The following is a 25,310-nucleotide window of genomic DNA, read 5'->3' as shown; positions in this document are numbered from 1 at the left end:
GTTATCCTGATTTCTCTACACATCAATTTTTGATTGTTGGGCTTCAAATACTCCTGCAAAGAATTGATTTGTTAGAAAAATTCACAAACGATGTTAGCTAGCGATTTGTTGCTAGTCAGTAGAAATGTAACTGTTTAAAAAATTGTTTGCTAATAGTTTTTGTTAGGACAGTTTATAACAGGAATAACGTAATAGAATATATTAATGTAACAGAAAAATGCTTCCTATTGTATGGGATTTTTATTAACCTTTATTGTCTCGAGAGACGTTCATGTCTTGTGAAGTTAAAGATTGTGAACTAAAGATTCCCTCCAGAACACCGGTACGCTAATATTGATGAAGTTTTGAAAAAGAGCTTTAAAACACGAACAAGTTGAGTATTATCGGTAGGCTACTGGTAAAGACTTTTAAAATGATCATTTGAAATCCTAAGATATTTAAGGAATTAATGGCTTTTAAAATGGCGATTTGAAATCCTAAGATATTTAAGAAATTAGTAATTCTTTTTTTAAGTCATTCAGAAGGGGAGGGATGTGTACTCTAAGTATGTTGTATTTACTGTTTACTGAATTTTTAACGTGTATTGGTTGCCTTGTTCAGTCTAATACACTTTATCATTATCATTTCTTTTAAGCAGTCTGTAAAAATTCTTCAGTAAACGCCAATAAGGCTTAATTTAGTTACAATTTCCTTCTATATTTCATTAAACAAAATGAAAGACTATGTTAAAAAAAATCTAATGGATTTTTGAAAAATCAAAAATATTAATATGGATTTTAAAATTAGATAATCAGATTATTATTAGAGACTACAATATTTACATTATAACCTTAAAATTAGATTGTAGAAAATATTATAACTCTGCTTGATGTAGTGACTACCAAAGGGTAGGGGTTACTTACTTGCGGGGTCACCAACGCCATCTAACATTTAGTGTTTCTTGGTATTTTTTCAGTGTATTAATGAGCCAAAAATGGTGTGATTAGTGTACCTGGCAAAATCAGTTTTGTAATTGGTGTCTAATTTGCCTGATATCTGTAAGAAGTAAATTACTTAGTATGATGATATATTTTAGACTTAGAGATCCTATAGAAAAAGATTTAAGAGAAAAAAGTGTGGTTTTAAGAAGGGGAGAGGACGCGTTGACCAAATTTTTACTCTTAGATTAATAATTGAGAAGTACCTGAGTCATCAGGCTATAAAATTAGGCTATAAAATTAACGTTAAGAAGACTAAGTGGCTTAAACTGGGAATAAGTGATGATGAAGAGATGATCGAATGGGTACCGAGAAGATCGAGCATGCGGATAGTTTCACTTCTCTTGGTAATATTATTAGTAAATATGTTTCATGGAGCGAAGATGTTAAAAATAGAATAGCCATGGCCCGGGGTGTTTCTTTTTTTACGGTTGAAAAAGGTTTGGAAGAATAGGAAGATAAGTCCGCGAACCAGGATTAAAATATTTTATATATTATATATTAGCAAATTATATATTAGCAAAGATGAAACTAGGAGGAAAAATAGGTGGGGCCATAAGATGATAAATTTTTGTAGTGAGGGTCCGTTGATAATTTTGAATGGAAGGGTGCAAAAAGATCATGAAAAGGGAGATTTTACGTGTTTTGGTTAGGGGAAGCCTAGCGTGATTGATTATATTATGGTTGATAGGAGGCTATGGGAAAATTGTTTGGATTTTTATGTTATGGATGTTGTAGGATCAGACCATCAGCCAATAGAGGTAGTTATGAAGGCAGGACAGGCGAAGAAATGGATGAAAGAGAAGGAAGGTGAGAGATATAGTTGGAGGAACGAGGGAAAGATGGAAGATAATGGTAGGAAGGTAATGAAGCAGCAGATTCGGGTACATTTTATGGAGGAAAACCGTATGAAAGCATTGTTGGAAGGTGAACAGATGCATAAAAAAATGGCGGAAGAATGCATATGTATACTGGGAGAAGGGAAATTAGAAGAAGCCTTGGAAGAAATAGCAGAGGAAGTATATCAGAAATGTAGTGGAGTTTCAAATAAGAAGGAGATGGTGAGAAATACAAACGAATTCTTTGATGAAGATTGTCGGAGGCTGAAAGTAAGCCTTGTTCAACTTATCAGGAAAGTGAAAGGAGCCCTAAATGACCAGGAAATGAATAAACACTTATCGGAGTACCGAGCAGAGAGAAAGATTTACAAGAGGCTAATAAAAAAGAGAGAAAAAAAAAACAAGTAGAAGAGATTAGGGCCACAAAGATCATCGAGGAATACTTGTCAAAAGACCCAAAACAGTTTTGGAGAGAAGTAAGGCGGGAATTCAAGGCCAACGACCAACACATACCTCCAGCTGAGTCGTGGACAACATACCTGGAGTAGGACAAATAGCAAAAGGGAGCAATATGGAGGCGGTATAGGGAGTTTAGCAGAGGAGCTACGGGAGCAGAATGGTTTCCCCTTAAGAAAAGAGGATTATAGTCTCTTAGAACCGATCAAGGTAGAGGAAGTATGGGCAAGCCAAAAAAGAATGAAGGGATCTTCGGCGCCGGGGGTGGATGGAAAACCAGCAAAGATTTGGGAAAATAGGGAAAACAGTTCTAGTACCAGTTTTAGCAGCAATTATCTGTTTTGTGACTGAAAAAAGGAAATGGAATTTGTCAGTAGGAATACCAACTTTTAAAAATAGTAATAGGCAGGATCATAGTAATTATAGAATAATTAGTTTAGGAAATGTGATGAGTAAGATTTTTTGCAAGGTTATAGAATCAAGATTAGGGAAGTGGTTGGATGAAAAGGAACTGTTATCCCCTTTCCAGGTAGAGTTTAGAAAAAACCATAGTGCAATAGATCATATTTTTATTTTGAGAATTTTGGTAGAGAAATATAGGAAAGGAAAAGGGGGAAGGTTATTTGCAGCTTTTTTAGACCTAAAAGGAGTATATGATAATGTGGATAAGCATCTGTTGATGCTAAACCTGTAATCTTTAGGACTGCCCCATTATTTTGTATTGTTGCTGTGCGAAATGTATAAGTACGTGAAGTTAGTAGTGAGAATGGTGGGAAAGTGCTCAACTCCTGTGCTATCTTTATTGGGACTAAAGCAGAGATGTGTGCTGTCACCGAAATTGTTTAGCCTTTATTTAAATGATGCCTAGAAATTTTTCGTTAAGAGCAATGAACCAATGAAATGGATAGATTTGCTTAAACTGTGCTTACTACTATTTGCTGACGACATCGTATTACTGGCTGAATCAAAGGAGAAACTGCAACAATTATTAGAGATTACGGAGGTTTATTTGGAAGAGAAAAAGTTTATCCTGAACACATCGAAGACAGTGGTATTGGTATTTGGTCGTAAAGCCATGGAAAGTGAAGATGTGAATTTTTCCTTTAAAGGTGAAACTATACCAGTGAAAAATGAATTTGTTTATCTTGGGTTAAAGTTTACTAGTAATGGGAAGTTCAGTGGGCATCTGGATCTAGGGAATGCAAGGGGGAGGTATATTAGCGGTGAAATAACAAGGAATAATCTTAGACAGGTTAGAGATATTAGAGTACATAAGAGGATTTGGACAAGTAAGATAGTGCCGGTGATGCATTATGAAGCAGAGGTCTGGGGCTATCGGAAAGGTCCGAAACTTGAGATGGTTATGATGAGATATTATAAGAGGATGTTAGGACTAGGGGATTTGTTTAGTAATTTGGTAATCCAGGGGGATTCAGGGTTGGCATCGCTGCGATCCATGAGGCTAGTAACCATGGTGAGATATTGGGTTAGGATACTGGGTATGCAGAGATTTACGGTAGCAAAGGCAGCATACCAAGAGGCGTTGAGACAGAAAAGCAAAGCAGGGTGGCCGGCGGAGATTAAGGATATCTTAGATAAGTGTGGATTAAGGTAATGGTGAAATGAAGGAAAGGGGATTATGGATATGGAGGAAGTAGTAACAAGGGAGGTACAAGAGAGGTTGAAGAACTAAGAAATCCAGATATGGTGGGCAAGTCTGGATCGTTCAGGGTCGTTAAAATTTTATAGACAGATAAAGGGTAGTTAGGGGGAGGAGGTATTTTGGAAGGTTGGGTTAAGTAGAGAGGATTTAAAGGTTTATTTGGATTGGAGGGGAAATGGATTTTCGATTGGTGAGAAAAGAAAGTATCAAGGGAGAAAAGGGGAGAAGGTAGAATCTATTGCTTGTCCTATGTGTAGATCTCAGGATGAAAGTTTAATACCTTTTTCTGTGAATGTGTCGAATTGAATGAATGGAGGCGAGAGATGTAAGGTGAAGAAAAATTGAATGAGATATGCATGGTAGATAGAATGAAAGAGACAAATTTCCTGAGTATTAAAAGGATAGCAGGGTTTGTCAGGATTGCAGCGGCACATCGTGAGCGTTTTCTTTAGATAGTATTAATTTATTTTAGTTAATTTGTTGTTTCTTTTTGTTATGTAAATTTCCTATGGCCCACGGGCTTTTTTTGGAATAGATTATTATTATTATTAATCGAAGCTACAGGGAGGCCAGTGGTCAAGCATGGCGCTGAAACTTGGGTGCTCATAAAACGGAGGAGGATTTATAAAATGTGTTCGAGAGGAATTGTCTACCTACTGGTTTGGGTACCCGTCTGACTGACCGTATTTTGAACAGTAAGCCGTATAAAAAAATTTGACTCTATCTCGCTTTCTAGGGCTATATTGAGAGAAAGGTTAATATAGTTAAGTCACGGTCCACGTATGAAAGAACACGGATTGCCAGTAATCGTCCGTTTTAGCCAACCATCTTGGGAAAAACGAAAAATAGTCTATCCTTGTATTTGGTTGGAGGAAGCCGTAAGAAAGGATTTAAGAGAAATTGAAGCTTCTTGGGAGGACAAAGAGAAGATTTTGAAATAGATTGGGATGGAGGAGGAGAGTATTTAGCCGTGTTGGCCTCAGCCAGCTTGGTGCTGCAGTGAGTTGTTAGTAGCAGTAGTAGTTGTAAGTATGCTATCATAGTTTCTCCAAAAACACTATTACAAAGTTTGAAAAAAAATATACCAAGTTACCCACGCCCTTTAGTCTCAACTTTCTTTGGTCCTGGCCTAATTTTGTTTCGAATTTCAGGTCCAAGACATCATAGTTGAATTTGGAGAAAACGTTCTAAGGATTGAAATTCCAGCTTACCAGCAATTAAAGAGGATATGCCTGAGTGAAGTTTCGGAAATGAAAGGCTATAAAATAACAAAGAAATGCTTAGCTGTTGCCAATAGTGAAGATAAGGTATAGGCAAGACATTCTTCTTTTATTTTGTATCATATTTGTTGCTCAGTTTGTTTAGTGAATCTGAGTTCTGACGAATCTGGGATTATGAGAACCTGAAAGAGGTCGTACTCTGACACTGAAAGCCCTAGGTCTAGATGAAGACAGCAAATTTTTTTTTATGTTAAAATGAACAAGTGATATCGCTTTCTGATGGTAGGTCTGATTGAAAGTGATAGTTGTGAAGCCTTTCTAGAGCTTTAAAAAAGAAGTTTCTTTGAATAACTCTTAAAAAAAAATTGAATAGTATATCTTTGCCAGTGCAGAAACAGGAAGCTCTAATTAATTTTATGGAAATTTCCCGGCTGCAGAAACTAATTTTGTTGCAACTAATTAGGTTGCGAAGCGAAAATTCGCCACCATGAAAACATTTTTTATTTACCTAGAGATATAACATCCGGTTGCTGAAGCGAACCTATTAGAGGCTAGATTAATATTGATTTGTAGAAATTACGAAATTCTTCAACGTAATAATAGCGCAGAGAAAATTTGTTTCAGTTGAAAAAAAATAGCTTGTTAAACTAGCCCTACAAACAGTATAACACTTCTCAGTCATACCAGAAAAGCTATGCCGTGGTTGTGACCACCCTGAGAGTCGCTAAATAACGGTTGTAGTTTTCAAGATTTCTTGACGTCTAGATAACGTTTACGGATAATTATATAACGTGTGTAATGTGTATAGATTTTTTACGATTAATTTTTTGGGAATCATCAAAGGGCTGAAGTCTAATTCGATGGTTGTTTAGAAAAAATGCCTAATTGAGTTTGAAACTTATACCATGTCTAGATAACGTGTGTGTGAAATGTTGAGACGGGATCAGCTACAGTAGAGAGGGCTGTACTACCGGGGTGTATCTATGGGGGTAGTATAGCTCCTGGAGTGATGAATGGATGATGCTTTATTAACAAGCAAAGTCTCACAACATCAAACTGAGTAACGGTGAAAGGGTAACTCAAGAAAGGGTAGTCTTATTTTAGTTTTGTGTTTTGTTTTAAGGTTTTGTTTTTTCTATTTTATCAGTTTTATTCTGCACTGAGAACGGTCAAGTCGAGGTCTTGACCGAAATGTTTGCATTTTTTCCATTTTTTCATTGGCTGTTTATTGTCCTCGTTTTATCCTTACTTCGTTATTTTATGTTTTAAATTTGATTAATCTTGAAAAAAGAAAAGTGCAATAGAAAATGTCTTATTGAAAGAAAAGTTATCCATCTTAAAAAATTACGTACTGTCGAGTGGCACAAATACTATTTTTCTTTTAATAATTCTACGTAAAAGGAAATTTCTCTGATTTATCCCTTATTTAATTTCAGGTTTTAACAGTTATTTGCTTACTTCAGAAGATTGAATGCAACTGAGACCAGACGTGTTACATGTCTCAAAGTATTTCCACAAAAATTTTGCTGTTTTTTATGGTTATTTAATAAAATAAGCATTCGGTGTAGCAACGCTGATCATACAAACGAGTCTTGAGCTGACAACAGATTTTTAATAAAGGGTTCGATTTTGCTATGATAGATGTGTAAATAGAACTGATATTAATACTGACCACACAGCTGCAATAAAAGTTGCTGCCTCAAATCAACTGGGTATGTGTTTTACTTGGGTATGTGTTGTGGTTGTGTTGTGTTTTTTACTGGGTATGTGTTGAGTCTCCTTCCTTTTCCTTCATAGGATGAGTTTGGTGAAAATCTTTTCGGAAGATCATTCCTAAATCAGCGCTAAAATATAATTCTAATACCATTTTTCAGTACTTATCTTTATACATTTAATGGGCCTGTCAAGCCTAATTTGTTCTATGTGACGATTGGCATTGTTCAAACTGCCTAAATTAAAACTCCTTGATATTCTAAGATTGTAAAGAAAGAAGGAAGGAGAGGGGAGAAAGGAAAAGTGATCAGCGGGTGGGTGGCTGCATGGCACTGTGCCAATGCAATTGTGGCCAATCCGGAATTTTCCTACTCCTAACCTTTTCAAACGCAAGCTCTGTTTTGCCTTTCGGTTACACTTAATTTATCTCTGCTCTATCTTTCAATCTTGTCTTAAGCTATTTAGTATGGCGTGAAGGGCCTTGAAGGAGCCCTCATTGAAAGATCTGTGGACTGCTAGGGCTTATCTACGATAGCCCTCACTGTTTTGTTTTTGGTTTATTTTAAAGGTCCAAGTGACATCAAATAGGATTCTTTAAAGTTTATTCTTAAGTAACAAGTTAACGGGGCTTAAATAATGTCTTGGGTTATACTGAATTACTCTTGGACTATCATTCCATTTATAATTGTAACGAAATGAAATATACAAATAACGGGTAAAGCTTTTAAATAATACAGCGAAATATACTTACTAATAATTTAAATTAATGTAATGATATTTTTAAAATTAATTTTGAATTTTAGTATACATGTATTTGACTGTCATCGCTAAAACGTTTTACATGTTATTTATATATTTTCATTTCATTTACCTATTAATGTGTTTTAGCTACTTATTTGAATAACTCTGTAGTATTGCCAATTTTTAGAAATATGGGGGAAGGAAGAGGGCAAAATGAATTTTTCAAAACCTAAAGGTAGGGTATTTTTGTTGTTTTTATTCGATTTTTGCAATTAAAGGTTTAACAGAAATGTATTTTTCAATGAAAATACCAAAAATAAATAAAGGCGTTTTTCAATAAAACTATAAGAGGCGTTTTAATGAAGATACTGAAAGATATAGTTTTCAAAATCTAGTTATTTCCTTCGATTTTTTTCAATAAAAATTCCAAAAAAGGCATTTTCAATGAAAACATGAAAGAAAGCATTTTTTTAAATAATAATTTTATAATAAATAATAATTTGTCTTATTTGATTCCTAAAAAAAAAAATGCCTTTGTATTACTTGATTCCTGAAAAAAAAGAAAATGCCTTTGTATTATTTGATTCATGAAAGAAAAAGAAAATGCTGCCGTTTTTTCGAAAAAATTGAGGAATATTCTTTTGCATTAGAAATATTATTATAGACTATTAGAAATGGTAGATTGCATCTCTAGGGTTCACCTTTCTTCTTAGAAATTCGATGAAAAGGCAAATTTTGGGACTAGTTTAATTGGAATAGAGTTTTCTTTTTATTTTTTTTAATAACGTAAGCAGGGTAAAATATAAAAACAAAAAACCAACTACACGACTAATATAATTACGTATTAAGATCAAACCCTAACCGCCAAGTGAATACTGTCAAATATATCTTAGAGTTTCCTTAGAGCATCAACGACTGTTTTCATTTCCGAAGAGAGGTTCTTCAGAAGATTTTCCAGTTGATGTTTGCTGTCCAAGATTTCGACACTCTGAGTATAAGCATTGTAACGAACACCAAATGGACGTGGTATTGTCTCGGCAAATGCACTGAAATAGGATAACCAATATACAAATTTGAATAAAATTAGATATTGAATGTCAATTATATATCAATTTATAAAAATGTAACAAGTATTGTATATAATATAACTAAGTAGTAAAACCTGAGGTGCAGTTTGGATAAAGGAAAGAAATGGCGTTATTAGTGTAAAGAGTAGAAATCTGAATTTGATAATTCAAACTAAAGATTTTATTTAGCTACCCGAGGTCTGAAACCCAATGTCTCTCAGGATTAGGAATAAGAATTAAAGGAAAAATGGGGGAAGGGGAAAATTTCTTCAATTTTTAATTAAGACAAAAAAAAATTTCAATGTCTAGGAGAGGGGAGAGTTCTTTGTTTCCCCAATGAAAATATTAAAGCTTTCAAATATAAGAAAGATGGTGATTGACCTCCCCCCTTGTACCTCTGCCCTGGAAGAACCAAATTGGTACCAATTTTTAACTTATTTTCTTACGGAAATTACTAATAAACTGAAATTTGACAACAATAGCTAATGTTATGTTGTCGGTATAAAACAACCATACAAGTGAGAATATAATATTACCGTGCTACCATAGAAGTGACATTATACTTCTTCAATACCTGCTTTGGTGAAAATCAAACATTTTGTGAAATATGTTACTAATCTATTCTGATTTTGGACTTCGACATTTAAGGAATTTATCAATTCCTTAAATACCAGCTTTAGTGAAATCCAAACGCTATTTGTGATCACCAAGCAAAGAAACTTTGAACTACAACTTCGGTTGAAATCAAAGATCATTTGTGGAACATGCACTTAGTTGCTTTTGATTCAGACACTTTGCTCTTGACTAGTGAGTGTTGCAGATGGAGCGCAACCATTGTTAACCAAAAGGGGTAGGAGACGGAATGTACCCACCGCTGACCAAAGTGGGCTGGAGGGGGAGCATGGATACTGTCTACATAAAGGGTAGGAAACTTACAAACCGTTGATTAAAGGGGCTCACAGATGACTTTAATTCACTGGTTATTAAAGAGAGTTGAAGAGAGAACGCACGTACTACTGAATAATGAGTTTTTGGGACGGAACGTGTGCTCTGTTGATCAAAGTGGGGTAGAGATAAAGTTTACCTTTGACACAAAAGACCCCTTTAACAATTTTGAGTTGACGAGATGTAATATGCTTATATTTGCAAAACTATGGATCGAGGATATCTAGTTGGGGTGCGGGCCCAAGGACTTTGCTTTGGATCCTTCAGCCGTATATACTGAAGATCTTTGTATGACTCTGATTTCAATGCGGTTCCATATTTTCGGGCCCTTACCCCTGGGCTGCAAATGTCAAGTCACCCCCGGAAGCACATTCTTCGGACTTTTCAATATTTGAATTTATCTTCAAATTTTGTATCGATGCAATGTAGCTGTGAAGATATGAAAGTTTGATAATTTCTTTTTTAAGTTTTCTGAAGGTAAATATGAAGGGTTTTAGATAAATTAAAAGAATGTCTGCAAAGGCAGACATTTGTTCTGTATTTTACAAATGGGGTTTACCCGACAATTTGGCTGCTCTATTCATTTGATATTAAGGGGTGGCTTTTGAATCTGTGATTTGTCTCCTAACCTCTATACCGAACGTTCTTGATCGCTGTTCTTGTATATCTACTGGTTCCTGTTTAGTATTTTGAAAAGATACTGTGTTTCATTTTTACTCGCAAAAAGTGTTTCGAAATAAAGCTTTGACACGTTATTTTTGCAGTATCTTGAAGCTCAAGAAAGAACATCGTTGAAAGAACTGGTCGATAGTTGTAGTCGAAAGTAAAACAGTTCAAAATAGGGATGAAACCTTTTTATTGACAGTGAACAGATATAAAATTTAACTGGATATTTCGAACACATATACAGTGTTCATCATCAGCAGTACATTTGGTAAATGCCATTTACATTTACAAAGTTCTCAAGCAAGTGCATCCCGACACTGGTGTTTCTAGCAAGGCAATGAGCATCATAAATAGCTTTGTCAATGATATCTTTGAAAGGATTGCTGCGGAAGCCCCTCGTCTAGCTCACTACAACAAGAGGATCACTATCACTAGCAGAGGTTCAAACGGCTGTGAGGCTGCTCCTACCCGGAGAACTTGCCAAGCACGCTGTTACTGAAGGCACTAAAGCTGTAACAAGCTCACAAGCTCCACAAGTACACAAGCTCCAAATAAGGGGGTTTCCCCGTCTATTAGCGCCCAATCAGCCAGGCCCTCCCAAAAAGGATATTTCTGTTCACTTTCAATAAAGAGGTTTCATCCCTATTTTGAACTGTTTTACTTTCGTCATGGAAAGGCGGTGTGGTCTTCGAAGTTATCTATAGTTGTAGTCAGAAATCCTGGTCAATAGCATGTCAATAAGTAGTCATAAATCCTGGTCAATAATTAGTCATAAATCCTGGTCAATAATTAGTCAGAAATCCTGATCAATAACTGGTCAATAAGTAGTCAAAAATTCTCCAACAAGTATTTACAGTTTTTATACAGCTTTGAGACTGATGTCTTGCAATACAGTGCATTTAATAGTTGAAGCTGCTGAGTCATATTTACAAAATAATAGATTGGATGATCACTCAGTTTGAAAAATATTATTCATTTTGTAGTACTAAGCATGAGGTTTTTGACCCAGAGAAGCTATAGGCTAGTCCAGTTTTGTTGTTATTTGTTTTTTTTTTCTACATAGTCTTTCATTATGCCTCATTTCAAGTTCATTACTGCAGGAGAAAAATTGCTTGATAAACAAATGCCGACTTACTTTCGTAGATTGAAAGTTATTTTGATCATTTACTGCTCTTATGACTTTTCCGTTAGAATGTAAAAACAATTAGAATATTCATTAGAGTCCCATTACAATATCCTAGTGGAACATCATTTAAAGAAGATTGTTCTTTGTCAGCCTTAGGCAGCGAAGAAGAAAAAATTCATTGCCTGAATTGGAAACACTATTCTCATTTATCTCGAAATGACTAATTCTCTTTCTTGTATTTGCTACAAAGCGAGGTTCGACATACATTTATATTGGATGGATCCCAGGTTTGCCTAAACTTTTGGTAGTGAGCTTTTTAGTGAAGCCATCTACCGTAAGAAAGCATGCATAAGAAAGAAACAAAGTATCTTCTAAGAAAGCATCTATGGTAGCTTGTGCTTTATAGGCTTTAATTCACCTTTAAACTACGAACTTTAAACCTTTTTATGTCACATACAAACCAGTTCTATCTAAAATATATTCAAGGTAGATAACTTCGAAGACCACACTGCCTTTCCATGACGAAAGTAAAACAGTTCAAAATAGGGATGATACCTTTTTATTGACAGTGAATAGATATAAAATTATTTAACTGGATATTTCGAACACATATACAGTGTTCATCATCAGCAGTAAAACTTACTGCTGATGATGAACACTGTATATGTGTTCGAAATATCCAGTTAAATAATTTTATGTTTGATGAACTACGACCTTTAAACCTTTTTATGTCACATACAAACCAGTTCTATCTAAAATATATTCAAGGTAGATAACTTCGAAGACCACACTGCCTTTCCATGACGAAATTCATTACAGTGTTCATCATCAGCAGTAAAACTTACTGCTGATGATGAACACTGTATATGTGTTCGAAATATCCAGTTAAATAATTTTATATCTATTCACTGTCAATAAAAAGGTATCATCCCTATTTTGAACTGTTTTACTTTCGATTTCTTCAAGGGAGTTGCTATCAAGCTGCTACCTTGCCCACTTTGTCCGTTCTAGGGCTTAGAAGATTGCATAGATGACAGGTCTAGGCTGTACCTATCTAGCCTAAATTTTGACAAAAATGCTTTACCTTCATTTTGGGTTTTTGATTGATTTTTCTTTGGCTCTAGTTTTTAAAAATCCAGTTACTCTATTTAAATTGGATTTTGAGCCATATCAAGGTTTTTTTCTAAATTTAAGAAATGAATTCTTAAATAATTAAAATATTTAAACCAAGATTGAGAAAAGATATAGGCCACAAAACAGTTTCCTTGTGCGTCACTTGAGGAGCACATCTATTTAGTGATTCCACTTTTATAACACAAAGATTACAAAAGGTCATCAATGGTCAGTGCCCTTAGAGGAAGAGTGTCCTTATAAATAATCAGTGCCTAGAGGAGGAGGAAGTGTAGGTAGGTACTTCAAAATACCCTCCTAGGAAATCGTTAAGGCGTTGGATCTGTTCCTGGGAGTTTCATTCCCCTAACTCAATACTTTCATGATCCACGAAAGTCTCTTAATCTAGAATTTTACCTTTAGTAACTTTTTTTTAACAATGAGCACATGGATTCAACTATATATTGCACTACTAAAAAACATAATTCTTACGGCAGGATTCGAAGAGCCTGTATTAGGTAGGCTCTTGAATTGTACGGTAACACGGTGTTTCCAAAACAGTTCGAAAATCTAACTCTCTTTTGGCATAACTTCCCGAACCAGAATACAGTAACCGAAATTGTTCTATTTAAACAAAAATAACTTTTGTTTATTTTGAAAATTATAAATAGCCAAGGTATCTTAATAATATTTTCATAAATAACTATTTTTAAGCTATGGAGTCCAAAACAAGGAACATTATATTTGACAGTATTTTCTCATCTGATTCATCCTTTAAGATTCTTTTAAAAATAATGCTATAGTAATTTACGAAATAAGTTTGTGGAAGTATCTTTAATGATCCAGATATTGCTAAAAAAGGGCGTTGCAACTTTAAATTTTCTTTCGAATGAGCCCTCTTTTAATAATCTAAAACCACTGATTTGAAAACAACCCCTGGGAAAAAACAGCAACGAACTTATTTTGAAAGGAAGAATCTAATTGTCTCTGTGGAAACTTTAACATACGTATCAGTTCAAGCTAAAAATTAGTTCATTGCAGACAGTTCGTCGGTTTAATTATTTCATTAAACTTTGGTACAGCAATTCATAAACATAAAGTTCTATTTTTATAGAAATTCAGCAGAACTTCTCTTCCTAGATTGACAATCTACATACCAAGTTCTCCGAATTTCTATGTCTTACCGTTACGTAGCTACAGACTACTGATCATGATTAACACTGAAAAGAAAACTACGAAGGTGGTAGTGCTCCTCTACAATGCAACGAATTTTTAACAACGAACTAAAATCGCAAATATTTACTTACATCATCTTATCTTTTGCATCTTCAAAGCTTTCTGAAACAAAATATGTTGGCTGGTATTCTGTTATTGGGTATTTCGTTATTCCTGTTACTTCTGGATTAAAAGGTTTAAGTTCGGGTTTACCACTCAAGCAGTACTCAAGCTCCCCAAATGATGACAGCAAACCTGCTCCGTAAGCTCTGAGATTTCCTTCTTGGCGACAAATCCCAAATTCGACAGTAAACCAGTAACACTAGAATGAGATAATGAATTTAAAATGAGAAAAAACTGAAGGTAAAGATATCTTCACTAACAGCTGAATTCGTCAACGAATTCAGCGTCATCTTCTGACTGTCTGCAGTAACTGCTTCTTCTTCTGAAAGAAGATGTAGAAAAAAATATCAAAAGATAAGTAACTATTGAAAACCTTGGGTATATGCAAGCACTTCAATTAGTCACTTGTTCTAAGAAACTTTCATTATTCTATTCTTGATCTCAATGGTTGGATGCCATGCGAGTTCTGAAGAATATAAAAATAGTTGGATCACCAGGACTTATGCAGAGTGTATGAGTCTGATGCGTAAATGTTCTTTGAGTGTTTGGTTTCATGGCCTTCGATCCAGGGGGAACCTGAATTCGCACAAACCGAAACAATGTGATTTTATGATTTCCTTTCATGCAATTTTAATACATTTTATCTTGTTTTTGCTTTTTCTCTGGCGAATTTTTTCGGCAGAAAAGGTTATACAACGTTTGAAGAGTTCGTTACTTAAAAATGAGCATATTACTTTTTTGCTTGGGATAAGCATTTCATGTATACATAGGGATAGCTTGGAATTTATTTAGGCAGGGGTTGGTCGAGGGATTTGTCTTCTACTAAACTTCGCACCTAATTTTGAATTTTTTTTTATTGCCATAATGGATTGTTCAGGGAAACTACTTCCTCTTCTAGTACTTTCTTAGATACGCACATGTATAGGTGGATAATTTGGATCCCATCCAGAACAAGAATAAGTCATAAAATCTGTTTCTTTTTCTAGTATACCTGTATTTATTCTTGCTTCTATACTGCCTATTTTGAGTGCTATTTTGCCACCTTTCTCTAATTTTCTTAATTTCGATATTGATTATGACTTCTCTTATTTAAAGCTTGTAGCAGAAATTTTGGTTTGGAATTTCTGACTTTGTATTCAAAAAAGAGAAAAAGAAGAAAAAGCAATAGTCTTTTATTACTGAAGAGTGAAACGTTGCTGTAATTTATTGCAAGACTATTTTTGTTAATTTGTTGAGCAGGTTTTCGTTTTAAACTAAGAGCATTTTCATTTTTGTATTAATTTTACATCCTATGAAAAGGGTAATTTGCAACTTATGATATCACGTTTTCTCTCTTTTTATAAATATCTAACTAAGACCGTGTCCAGGATTTTGTTCGGGAGGGGGGTATTTTATTTCGGTGAGGAGTGGGTTATTTGTTTTTTTGCATCACAGATTTGTTTGCACACTTATTTACGAGTTGGACTAACATTTCAGGAGGAGGGGGGTTCCAAATCTCCTAAACCACCCCCTCTGAATACGGCATTGTGTATACCCTTATTTTCTTCTCTTTTACAGTCTTCCTAAGCTTCTGAATGCTTATATTGCATGATTTTCTGTGAAGTTTTCTGTTGGATTATTATTTCACTCCCAATCAGCCTTAAAGCCCTTAACCCCCCCCCCTTCTGGGTAAGGCCTTGTATCTAACCCTATTTTCTTCACTTTATTAGTCTTACTAAGCTTCTGCTTACTTATATTACATGATTTCCGGTAATGTTTTTCTGTAAGAGGACCATTTCAATCCATAATCATCCTTTAAGCACCTTTTGAATTATTTGACATTGTCTTAGACGAACCGCAATAATTGAGTGGATCTATCTACGTATTATCCACCTAGTCATAGAAGCGAAATAGAGAAGCAGAAATCATTCCTCTGAGATTCCTTCCCCTAATTTCAGAACCGATTGGTCGTGATAGTATTGGGGAAATCGCAATAACTACAGCATGGCAACATCTTATGCTTAGGGTTCGAACAGAAATGAAAATTGTAAATTTGGATTATACTATCGTTCTCTTTGACAGATATTTCTCTTTTCTTTACTTTGCTAACAAGGAATTAGTAGGATAGCTCTTTTCCAAAAGACTTTGTTGAAGTGACCAACCCTTTTAGCTTGGAATTCAATTTTCTTGTGGAATTGAATTTTTAGATACTTTTATCTTCTCATCAATACTACTTCGTTGGCGATTTACTTTGCTAAGTGCAACCCTGACACTTATCTTTCATCCAGCTTCTCTTACCTATGTAGTACTATTAGTGAAGACGGTGGGTGCAGTGAAGATGCTACCAAGGCCCAGGGTGTTTTCTCACAGTTGAAAAGGGTTGAAAGAATAGGTTTATAAGAAAGTTTGAAGAATAGATATGTCTGTGAAACAAGATCAGAATATTGGAAGCTACAGTGATGACAGTGGTGAAGCAAGGTTATGAAGCGTGGGTGCTCCAAAAAACGGAAAGGGATTTGCTAGATGTTTTCCAGAAACTTTCTGCGGATTGTTTAGTTACCCGAGTAACAGCCCGTATTTCAAACAGTAAGCCATAAAAAAACACAGATCAATCCAGCTTTCTAGGGCTATGATGAGAGAAAGGATTAGATGGCTAGGACAGAATCTGTCGACGAAGTATGATAAATTGCCAAAGATTGTCGTTGGTGGCCAACCATCTAGGACCGAACGGAAAGTATGTCGTCTCCCAGCGGGGTGGGAGGATGTTGTAAGGAAAGATTTAATGGAGGCAGAAACTTTTTGGCAGGGTGTAAAGAAGAATGTTTTGAATAGATTGGGATAAGTGGAGGAAGAACGTGAGTAGTGACCCATCTTCAGGCTTGAATGGAGCCCTATCTCTGCTTATGAATGGAGCCCTGCTTTTAAACCGAGCCCTATTCCGTCATTTCATGATAGCCAGCAAGAGAATGCTTTCTAAGAGACTTCAGGTTTGAATGGAGCCCTATCTCTGCTTATAAATGGAGCCCTGCTTTTAAACCGAGCCCTGTTCCCTCATTTCATGATAGCCAGCAAGAGAATGCTTTCTAAGAGACACAGCTGTTAATTACGTCATAGGGAATGCTTTCTAAACACTGGAGGTGTTAATTGCGTAATTAGAGTTGAGGGTGACCCAATGTTACACGTCGATGTTACATAATGGCGGTGCACACGTGGGTATTACGCAACGGCGGGGTAACATGAGATGTTACGCAATGATAGCGCACTGGTGGGGTGTTACGTAATGACACTGCACACATGAGAATGTTACGTAATGACGGTGCACACATCGATGTTACATAATACTTTAAGAATTTTTTCTTCTGAATTTATTTTTCTTTCAAGGCATTTTTTCTTCTTTCAAGGTGTTTTTCTCTTCTTTCAAGGTGTTTTTTCTTTCAAGGCGTTATTATTCTTCAGGGCTTTTTTTTTTCTTTCAATGTGTTTTTTTTCATTTTGAGATTTCATTTTTCTTTCCAAGACGTTTTTCTCAGTGCATTACCATTCAATGGAACGGAGCGTTAACCAGGTGGACTATGAAAACCTTTCTAATATTATGATTCAGGAAATAGATTCTACGAAATAACCTATTCGACCCATGTAGAAGTATTTGTCTCGCTTACTAGAATCATCAAGCTATTGATTATGTGTTTCCTAGGACTGCAATAATTGAGATGCAGAGTGGAAAATTGATTACTAAAGTTTGGTTATATTTGAAGTGCACCTGCTTACTAAGTAATGCTTTAGAGATTAGTATAAACCCAGACAAAGCGATTCTTCACTTCTTAGCGATATGATCCTAGCATTTTGGGGGGTCCTTCTTAGAGAATTTCTAGAGATGTTTTGTTTTTGAGAATAATATAAACTTTCTCATAACATAGGATAATACTTCTTCTTAGAGAATGTTTAGAGATGTTTTCTTAGAGAATTACTTAAGTTTGCTCAAAATATAGGGAAATGGGATACGAGACATGTAAGTTAATTCTATATTTTGTTCATTTTTGTCGGTTTTATTTTCTCTCTATTCCCAGCCCGTGAAGCTCAATGGCTAGCTTGTGGCACCCTTTAGCGGGAATTATCGTACTTATGGCATTTTCCTGCAAAAATATTCGTTTATACTAGAACCGATCGTTTCAACTTAATGTAAAATCCCCATTAGCGTTTCTTCTGATGAATCCTAGCAAATAAGGTTATTCTGGCACAATGTACCAGCCTTTTGACGCCCTCTAGAGGTATATTATCACACATAAGAGTTTTTCAACCTTTTTCTCTCAAAAATAAATTTATAAGCTAAAACATGATCATTGTTTTTATTGGAACAGCAGAAACTTGGCACTTCATTGCTAGGTTGTAATATTTTATGGTTATTCCCAGCTTGTGAAACTGAATGGCTTACACACGGCATCCTTTAGCAGGCATAACTTAACAAAAAAAATCCCCATTAGCCTTTCTTCTGATGACTCATAGAAACTTTGGCAGGCCTGGCACAATTTACCAGCCACAGATTACACCCTCAGGGGACACATTATCACACCTAAGGATTTTTAACCTCTTTCTCTCAAAAAATAAATTTATAAACCAAAAAACAACAATTGTTTTATTTGAGCATTGGAAGCCTGCCATTTCATTGTTGGATTGCAATGTTCCATACCAACTTCTGGCCTGTGACACTCACTGGCTGACTAACAGTCCCCTCTAGCACCCTTTCCTCATTCTAAAGCATTTTCAGACTTTTTTTGATAATGAATAATTCTTTATCTCCATTGGTTTGTGTTCCTCGTAAGCGAACCCCTTCGTGATGCCCCACCTAAAAAAACACTTCACAACACCATGAAATGATGTTGCCCCTCGTGGGGACCTTCAGCACTTCTATCATTTAAACTTTTTCTGACGTTTGAATACCCCGATAGATATATATATTTTTTTTATTTCTGTTGATATTATCTTCTGTCAATTCCTAGCCTGTGCTACCCTATGACTGGTCATCTGGCACCCTCTACCACCACGTCATCATTTTTAAGACATTTTCTTGATATCTTCTTGTTAAAAGTCACATTCAATAAATTAAATCCATTGGTTCATGTTTTCGCAGCCCAAGTCAATTCACACCACCGTGTCGCACTATTACTGGCCCTCTGGCACCATCAAAAAGTTTTTTAACTGAAAGTAAGAAGTAACATCAAAACTTGGAATGGAAAGAAATTATTACGTATACTTTAGTATAGCTTAGTATATAGTATACGTATAAAGTTTAGAATATAGTATACGCATACTTCAGCATACGTATACCTTCAATTAATCGTAAGTTTCGACTTTTGTCCCAATTGTTTAAGAGGGACTCCTGAAACAGAATGGCCGTTTAATAAGAATCATAACCTTTTTTTTAACTTCTAATCATTAGTTATGAAAGAGTGTCGGTGGGTGCAGAGTGGGGACAGCGGATGGTGCCTGAACGTACCTTAAGGGAATGATTTGATTGACAATCGAAATTAAAATTTAGAAAAATAAGTTTTTCCAACTGAAAGATTGAAATAGTAACCAAAACTCTAAAAAACAGATTTTTAATATCAATAAATAGATCAAAAGAATCAAATTATTTAGTGTTACCCATCAAAAGTTACGGGCCTGACAAAATTCATTTGATTTCTGAAATAGGAGGGAATACTCCCTATAGCTCAGTGAGTCCCAAGGAAAATTACACGATCAGATTCAGCGTACCAGAGAACCCTTCTGTAGAAGTGTCAAGCTCCTATCTGTAAAAACGTGGAATTTTGCAATTTTTGCCAGAAGACGGATCACGGATGCGTGTTTATTTCTTCATTTTTTTTGTATTTGTCCCAGGGGAGTTCTTATTAAAATAGTGGTCCTAGAAGATCAGGAGATGGTTTTTAGGAACAGTTGACTACTTTTCAGGAAGATTTGAGAGCTATACTAGAGAAATTAACATCTGAAAAGGTGGAAGATAGATGGAATAATTCCTTAGGAGCGTTTATTGAAACACGAGTGGAACACAAGAAAAGTGAAACACGTGGTTCGTTATATTAGAATAAGACAGCTTTTTGAAAATTTCTAAATAGCGTTAGCGCGGAGAGCGAAGTATTGTGGAGAGGGTATGCTCCTCATATCGTAATAATTTCTTTTTGCTTGAGTTTTAATGTTGATCCTTATTTTCTTTTGAAAATGGCCTGAAACCTCCCTAAAATTGCGTCGGATGGAAATAAAAAGTGTAGGTCCAATGTCGTCTAATGGCAACGTTATAGTAATACGTTAATAGTAACGTGATCTTCATACTTCTCTTTGCTCGTGAGTACTGGAAAATGAACTAACATCTCAAAAAGTGGATTCTCTCATTTGGAAATATGTGCCTGAAAATAATCTTTAAATTTAAGCTGGTAAAAAAAAGTAGGCAATTTTGAATTATATTTGTTGTTGTTATTGCTTTTTCGTTTAATCACTCAAAGGCACAAGGCAAAAACATTTCTTTGAAATTCCGCTAATTTTACACTTTGGATGCGTGAGCTAATTGCATACATGCAGTTAGATTGCCTCACTATCGTCTTTGTCCACGTAGCATTAATCCGCTTTGCAAGGAGGGAATGTGACGTAAATTATGAAAATGAGGTACAAAATTTTCCTGAAGTTTTCACCATAACTGATATGTCCAACAGCCGTCACTAGCGAAATACAATACAAAACAATTAAAAAGAAAAAAAATTACTCTAGTTTGTTTCAGTAAGGTTGTTTTCTTTTTATCTGTTTTATATTGTATTTCTCTGACGACGGCTGTCGAGTATGTAGCCAAAATATTTGCATAGATTATACTACTGTGTTACTAACAATCTTCATAAATTTTCTCGTTATCTTCTCCTCTCCTATTGTATTTTTTTTTCTAAGCTTAAGGGGGATGTTGAATAATAAAATTAGAGTCAAGTTAACCAGAACTTTCGAATTTTGGCAGTTTAGCTCTAGTTTGAAACAAACGTTAATGTATCTAGGACGCATTTAATTTTGAAAAAATAAATTTACAGGCTACTTTTCTTGATCTAGAAATTCAATAAGTCTCTTATTTACCTGTTTTAAAATCCATTAAACTTCAGAAACACGCTCGACTTTAACTGGCTTCAAGAATTTCATTTTAAACACGACATTTGAAAGCCACTACAAATGCCCCTTTCTGAAAGCCCCTTTCTATGCCCCATTTGAAAGCCCCTTTCTGAAGGTTGTGCTATAATAAAAATTTCCCCCTGAAAAACAGTAGTGTATCATTTATAATATTAATTAAAGCCCACTCCAGCTTTACGTGTCTACCTTTGTGCCTATAAGCAAAAGGAGGGAGGAATCTGACCTCCCAAGTACTTATCCGAAAGATACCCTTATTGAAAAAATTGAAAATAAAGCCAGCCTAAATTGCGATTTACTAGTTTCAGATATCCGACAAAAATTTCTTGGATATTCCTCATAGCATATTGACTGTTCACTACTTGTGTTAGCTTCACAAGTAGAAACAGCGATATTTCTGCCTCATTGGAACTTTTCCAAGTAGTACTGCTGAGCGAACAGTTGACATTATTTAATATTTGACACACCTTATAACCCGATAGTTTGCTTCTACAAATATATGTTTCTTCTCTTTTTATACTATTACATTTTTAAATTCCTCACTTTTGTTCTATTTGCATCTTTGTTCTATGAAAACAGAACAACATTACTACCATAGACTCATACTGCAAAAACTCAAAGAGTGAAGGGGTTACAAGGGTTTTGTAAGGAATCCTAATCATCAAACGAGTACATTTTTAGGCCCAAATATCAGAATATCTAAAAAGTTTTAGTTTTAAATATGTTTCTATGGGGTCCTTATGACCAACGTTGCCCTCTAACTATTCTATGCAAGTATGTTTGCACATGTTTTTTCTTTTAATTTTGTACAAGTTTTGTCTATTATTTTGAATTCCTCGTCCCATGGGGAGGGGGCTCTCCAAGGCCCCCAGACTACACCACTTGAATTTATTTATGTTGTGCTCAATGATTTGAAACTTTTGCTTTTGTACTAAATCTGTTTTGATTTAGGATGAAAATATGTTGAAGTAAATACTATTCACAAACTAATTATTCATTTGCTTTGAATCAATTGACAAGTAATTTGTAAATTGATCGCAAACCTACTGACGTTTTATAACTAGGCCCGGCTGAAAACTAACGCGTTAGCACTCGTGCGTTTTCGCTATCATTAAGGTACTTTCCTCTCAAGCCTGGTAAATACGAGAGTGACTAATTTGATAAGAATAGTAAGGTAAGGTAAGTAAGGTAATAACTTATAAACTCTCAGATCCTCCTATTTTCCGTCATTTCGTTTCTAATAGCTCTGGCCTCTACTTATATCGAGTTAATCTTTCAACTTTTAAGCCTCGAGTCTAAGATATCCTAAATTTTTCACTGAATGAAAAAATCAGTATTAGTGTCTGAATCATTTCAGGCTTGGAAACAAGAAAACACCTCAATATCGGAACTAAAAAAAGAACTATTTATTAATCGTAATATCTAGATACCGAAAAAAAGGCTTGTTTTTTAGCTTAACATTACTTAATTGCAAGCAAATACATATACTTTTTGTCTTTAAAATTCTATTTGAAATTGATCTTTAAAGCATTCTATATTTGGAAATGGCTAAGTAGATTGTCAATAAGATTTTTTTTTCTGAAAAGGCTTTAATCAAAAAGGATTTGACTTCATTAAGTTTAGAAAACCAAGCAATATTAGTATCTTTTTTTCTATTATATTTCAAGGATTTGGTCTTAAGTCTTTGAAGATAAAACCTCTTATAGAGTCTGATGATTCCAATAGATTTTTACTGGGAATTGGTTTAGAAGAGCTTTTAAAGTTGCGAAAATATTCCAGTCAAAGCATGATTATTGCACTCGAAGTTTGGTTGAAAGAGCTGATAGAGCACGTTTTCTAATGGAAAGTATGCTGCTGATGGAAAGATTCCCGAAAAAGATTGTATCATGTATCATTGAGAAAGGGGTTGCTGAAACCTTTTCTTTGAAATAAGGCAATGAAAAGCAACTTGCTTTACTTCTGAATTTCTATCGGTGGCCATTTAGTAAACTGAAATGAGCTTTCTCCAACAAAATTTATGGCAGAATTTTCGAAAATGCGTTGGAACGCGGTAATATTAATGAATTGGAATTTTCTGGGCATGGTTGCAAGCCTAAAACTGACAGATTTTGCAAAAAAAAAGGTATGTACTAAAACGGAGAAGGTAGTCTCAACAACGCCATCTAGCGTTTGGCCTACCCTGAGCTTTTGCATACTTGTCCTTTCAGATGCTTTAAAATGTAGGGGAGGGTGAAGAAAGCAGAATATTCTGACCACGAGAATTAACACCTGAAAGACAACTATCCTACTTAACCTACCAAGATTTCCTCAATTTAACCAAGGCCTACTTTGCAAACTGGACTATTTATTCAATATTTAGTTATTGAATAATTAGTTTCCGATCCATCCATTCATATAGCCAGATTCAAGATATTAGGTGGGCCTTTTCTTAGGGAATGACCTAAATTTGTATGAAAATAGGAAAAGCTTCCTTTTTTAACTTTTTTCGACCCATTTTGGCCTGTTTTTTTTCAAGGGAATAAAAAAGCGAAGCGAATAGCTAAGTGAATATCAAAAATGTGATCCAGTAGATAGATAAAGCAAAATTTTGGATATAGAATAACAGTAAAACTGTCGTTTTATGTTTAAGCAATAAGACTATGGGATTGCAGAAAAATAACATACAAAAATTGTAGAGGGAATATAAATCTTAGTCTTATTAAATAAAAAGAAAATTACCTTCAGATGAAAGTAAGGAGCAACATCAAAACTTCAAAAGAACTGACATTATTTAATATATGAGGGGGGTCTTCGATCTCTCGCTCCTTACGCTAAAAATCTCTTAGTGTTTTAAGAAAGCTTCTCATTCGAAGTAAGGGTGATTGGGTTTCAGGAGTCATTCTTAGAGAATTGCAAGAAAAGTCAAACTTTAGTGTAAAGAGCGAGGGATGAAGGAGGGTTGAGACCTCCTAATATACGAAATAATTCCTTTTCGTTTTAAGTTTCAGTGTTACTCCTTACAATTAGTGAACGAAATTGTAGTTTTTCAAATAATTTCGGGAAATTCTCCTGCCTCTCCGTGGGAAACCCCCCACAAAAATACTTCCAACGTAAGATCTTCCCTCCCCTGGAAAATTCACCTGGACTTTTCCCTATTTGTTGAAAATCCACCCCGTAAAATTTCCTGTGGACAGTTCCCCTGGAAAATTCTCCTGTTTTTTTCATTAGAAAAACATGGAAATTTCCCTGGCGGCTTAAAAATATACCTTTACCTCTGTCCGGGACTAAAGGGGTCTAATATGCTATATACTTCTCAATTGCATTTATTTAAGTGTGATAATTTCGCATAGGGATCCTCCCCTTTCCTAAAACTATACACTAGTGGTTGTTATTTCCTATTAAATGCATATCAAGCAGTTGCAACTTTCCTTATTGTCTATGTCCTTTGAGTTAAGTATTAAGGGAAAATCCTTTTATTTGACAGTTAAATACAATTTTTTTTTTTGGATATTTCGGTCACATACACAATGGCCATCTTCAGCAGATAAACTGGTTATATGCTGAAGACGGCCACTGTGTATGTGACCAAAATATCCAGAGATTTTTTTGTCTCTCGTCTATATTCTTTGAACTCTTCTCTCACAGAGAAAGGACTATTAGCAACGAAGTTCCAAAATGTTCGTAGTTGGAACCAGATCGACCAAATCATTTCCTTCATCTTTGTTTTGATATAAAACTGAATGAATGACTAACCAGGGAGGAACTTGGCGTTGGTTTCAAGATTAAATGATAAATAGATGTCAAATTAAATAGTCGAATTGTAACCCAATTTTTTCTAATTAGCTGTTTTAGTGGTCAAAGTTCCCAACAAATTTTGCCTGATAAAACTTTTTAAGTGGAAAGCTTCCAAATTTTGCACCCTTTGACGATCAGTTTAAATGCTCAGTGCGTATTTGCTCAGACTTTTGTTTTTCTCTCTATTTTCAAATGTCAGTGCAAGTCAATACTCTTCAAAAGTAACTGAGGCCTATACCAAATAGGGGGGAGGGCTCGCCCTTGGAGGATGAAAATCAGCTTTTTAGGAAAAATAGATTTTTCATTTAAGAGCAATGGTACTACTTACCTATCAGAGGAGTCAATGGAGATGGGAAAAATCCCACCGCCTGTATTGTTGCCACCCCCTTAGATTCTGCAAAATACCTTTTTGGTATTTCCACTGAAGAATACGAATTTTTGGCATTGTCATTGAAAATCATCATTTTTGGGAATCTTCAATGAAAATTGCCGTTTTTTGGTATTTTCATTGACAAAAATAAAAAAAAACAACAAAATTAGG

General features: G+C 35.0%; 2 protein-coding genes across 5 annotated transcripts in view; one reads left to right on the top strand and one right to left on the bottom strand.

Annotated features, from left to right (window-relative positions):
* Positions 1 to 6,741, top strand: part of LOC136040359 (PIH1 domain-containing protein 1-like) — a 491,267-nt gene extending 484,526 nt beyond the window's left edge. For all 3 annotated transcript variants that reach the window (XM_065724611.1, XM_065724610.1, XM_065724609.1), the window contains exons 7-8: positions 5,087 to 5,242; positions 6,592 to 6,741. In XM_065724611.1, the coding sequence (XP_065580683.1) occupies positions 5,087 to 5,242; positions 6,592 to 6,636 (201 nt within the window). In that variant the 3' untranslated portion in view covers positions 6,637 to 6,741. The remainder of the gene's footprint in view (positions 1 to 5,086; positions 5,243 to 6,591) is intronic.
* Positions 6,742 to 8,370: 1,629 nt separating this feature from the next.
* LOC136040358 (protein henna-like) overlaps positions 8,371 to 25,310 on the bottom strand; it is an 88,147-nt gene continuing 71,207 nt past the window's right edge. For both annotated transcript variants that reach the window (XM_065724608.1, XM_065724607.1), the window contains exons 7-8: positions 13,831 to 14,060; positions 8,371 to 8,655 (exon numbers count right to left, since the gene is read on the bottom strand). In XM_065724608.1, the coding sequence (XP_065580680.1) occupies positions 8,499 to 8,655; positions 13,831 to 14,060 (387 nt within the window). In that variant the 3' untranslated portion in view covers positions 8,371 to 8,498. The remainder of the gene's footprint in view (positions 8,656 to 13,830; positions 14,061 to 25,310) is intronic.

Source organism: Artemia franciscana, chromosome 20 (assembly GCF_032884065.1).
Source record: "Artemia franciscana chromosome 20, ASM3288406v1, whole genome shotgun sequence".
Taxonomy (NCBI): domain Eukaryota; kingdom Metazoa; phylum Arthropoda; class Branchiopoda; order Anostraca; family Artemiidae; genus Artemia; species Artemia franciscana.
The sequence above is the reverse complement of the archived record's forward strand: the minus strand, read 5'-3'. Positions and strand labels throughout refer to the sequence as shown.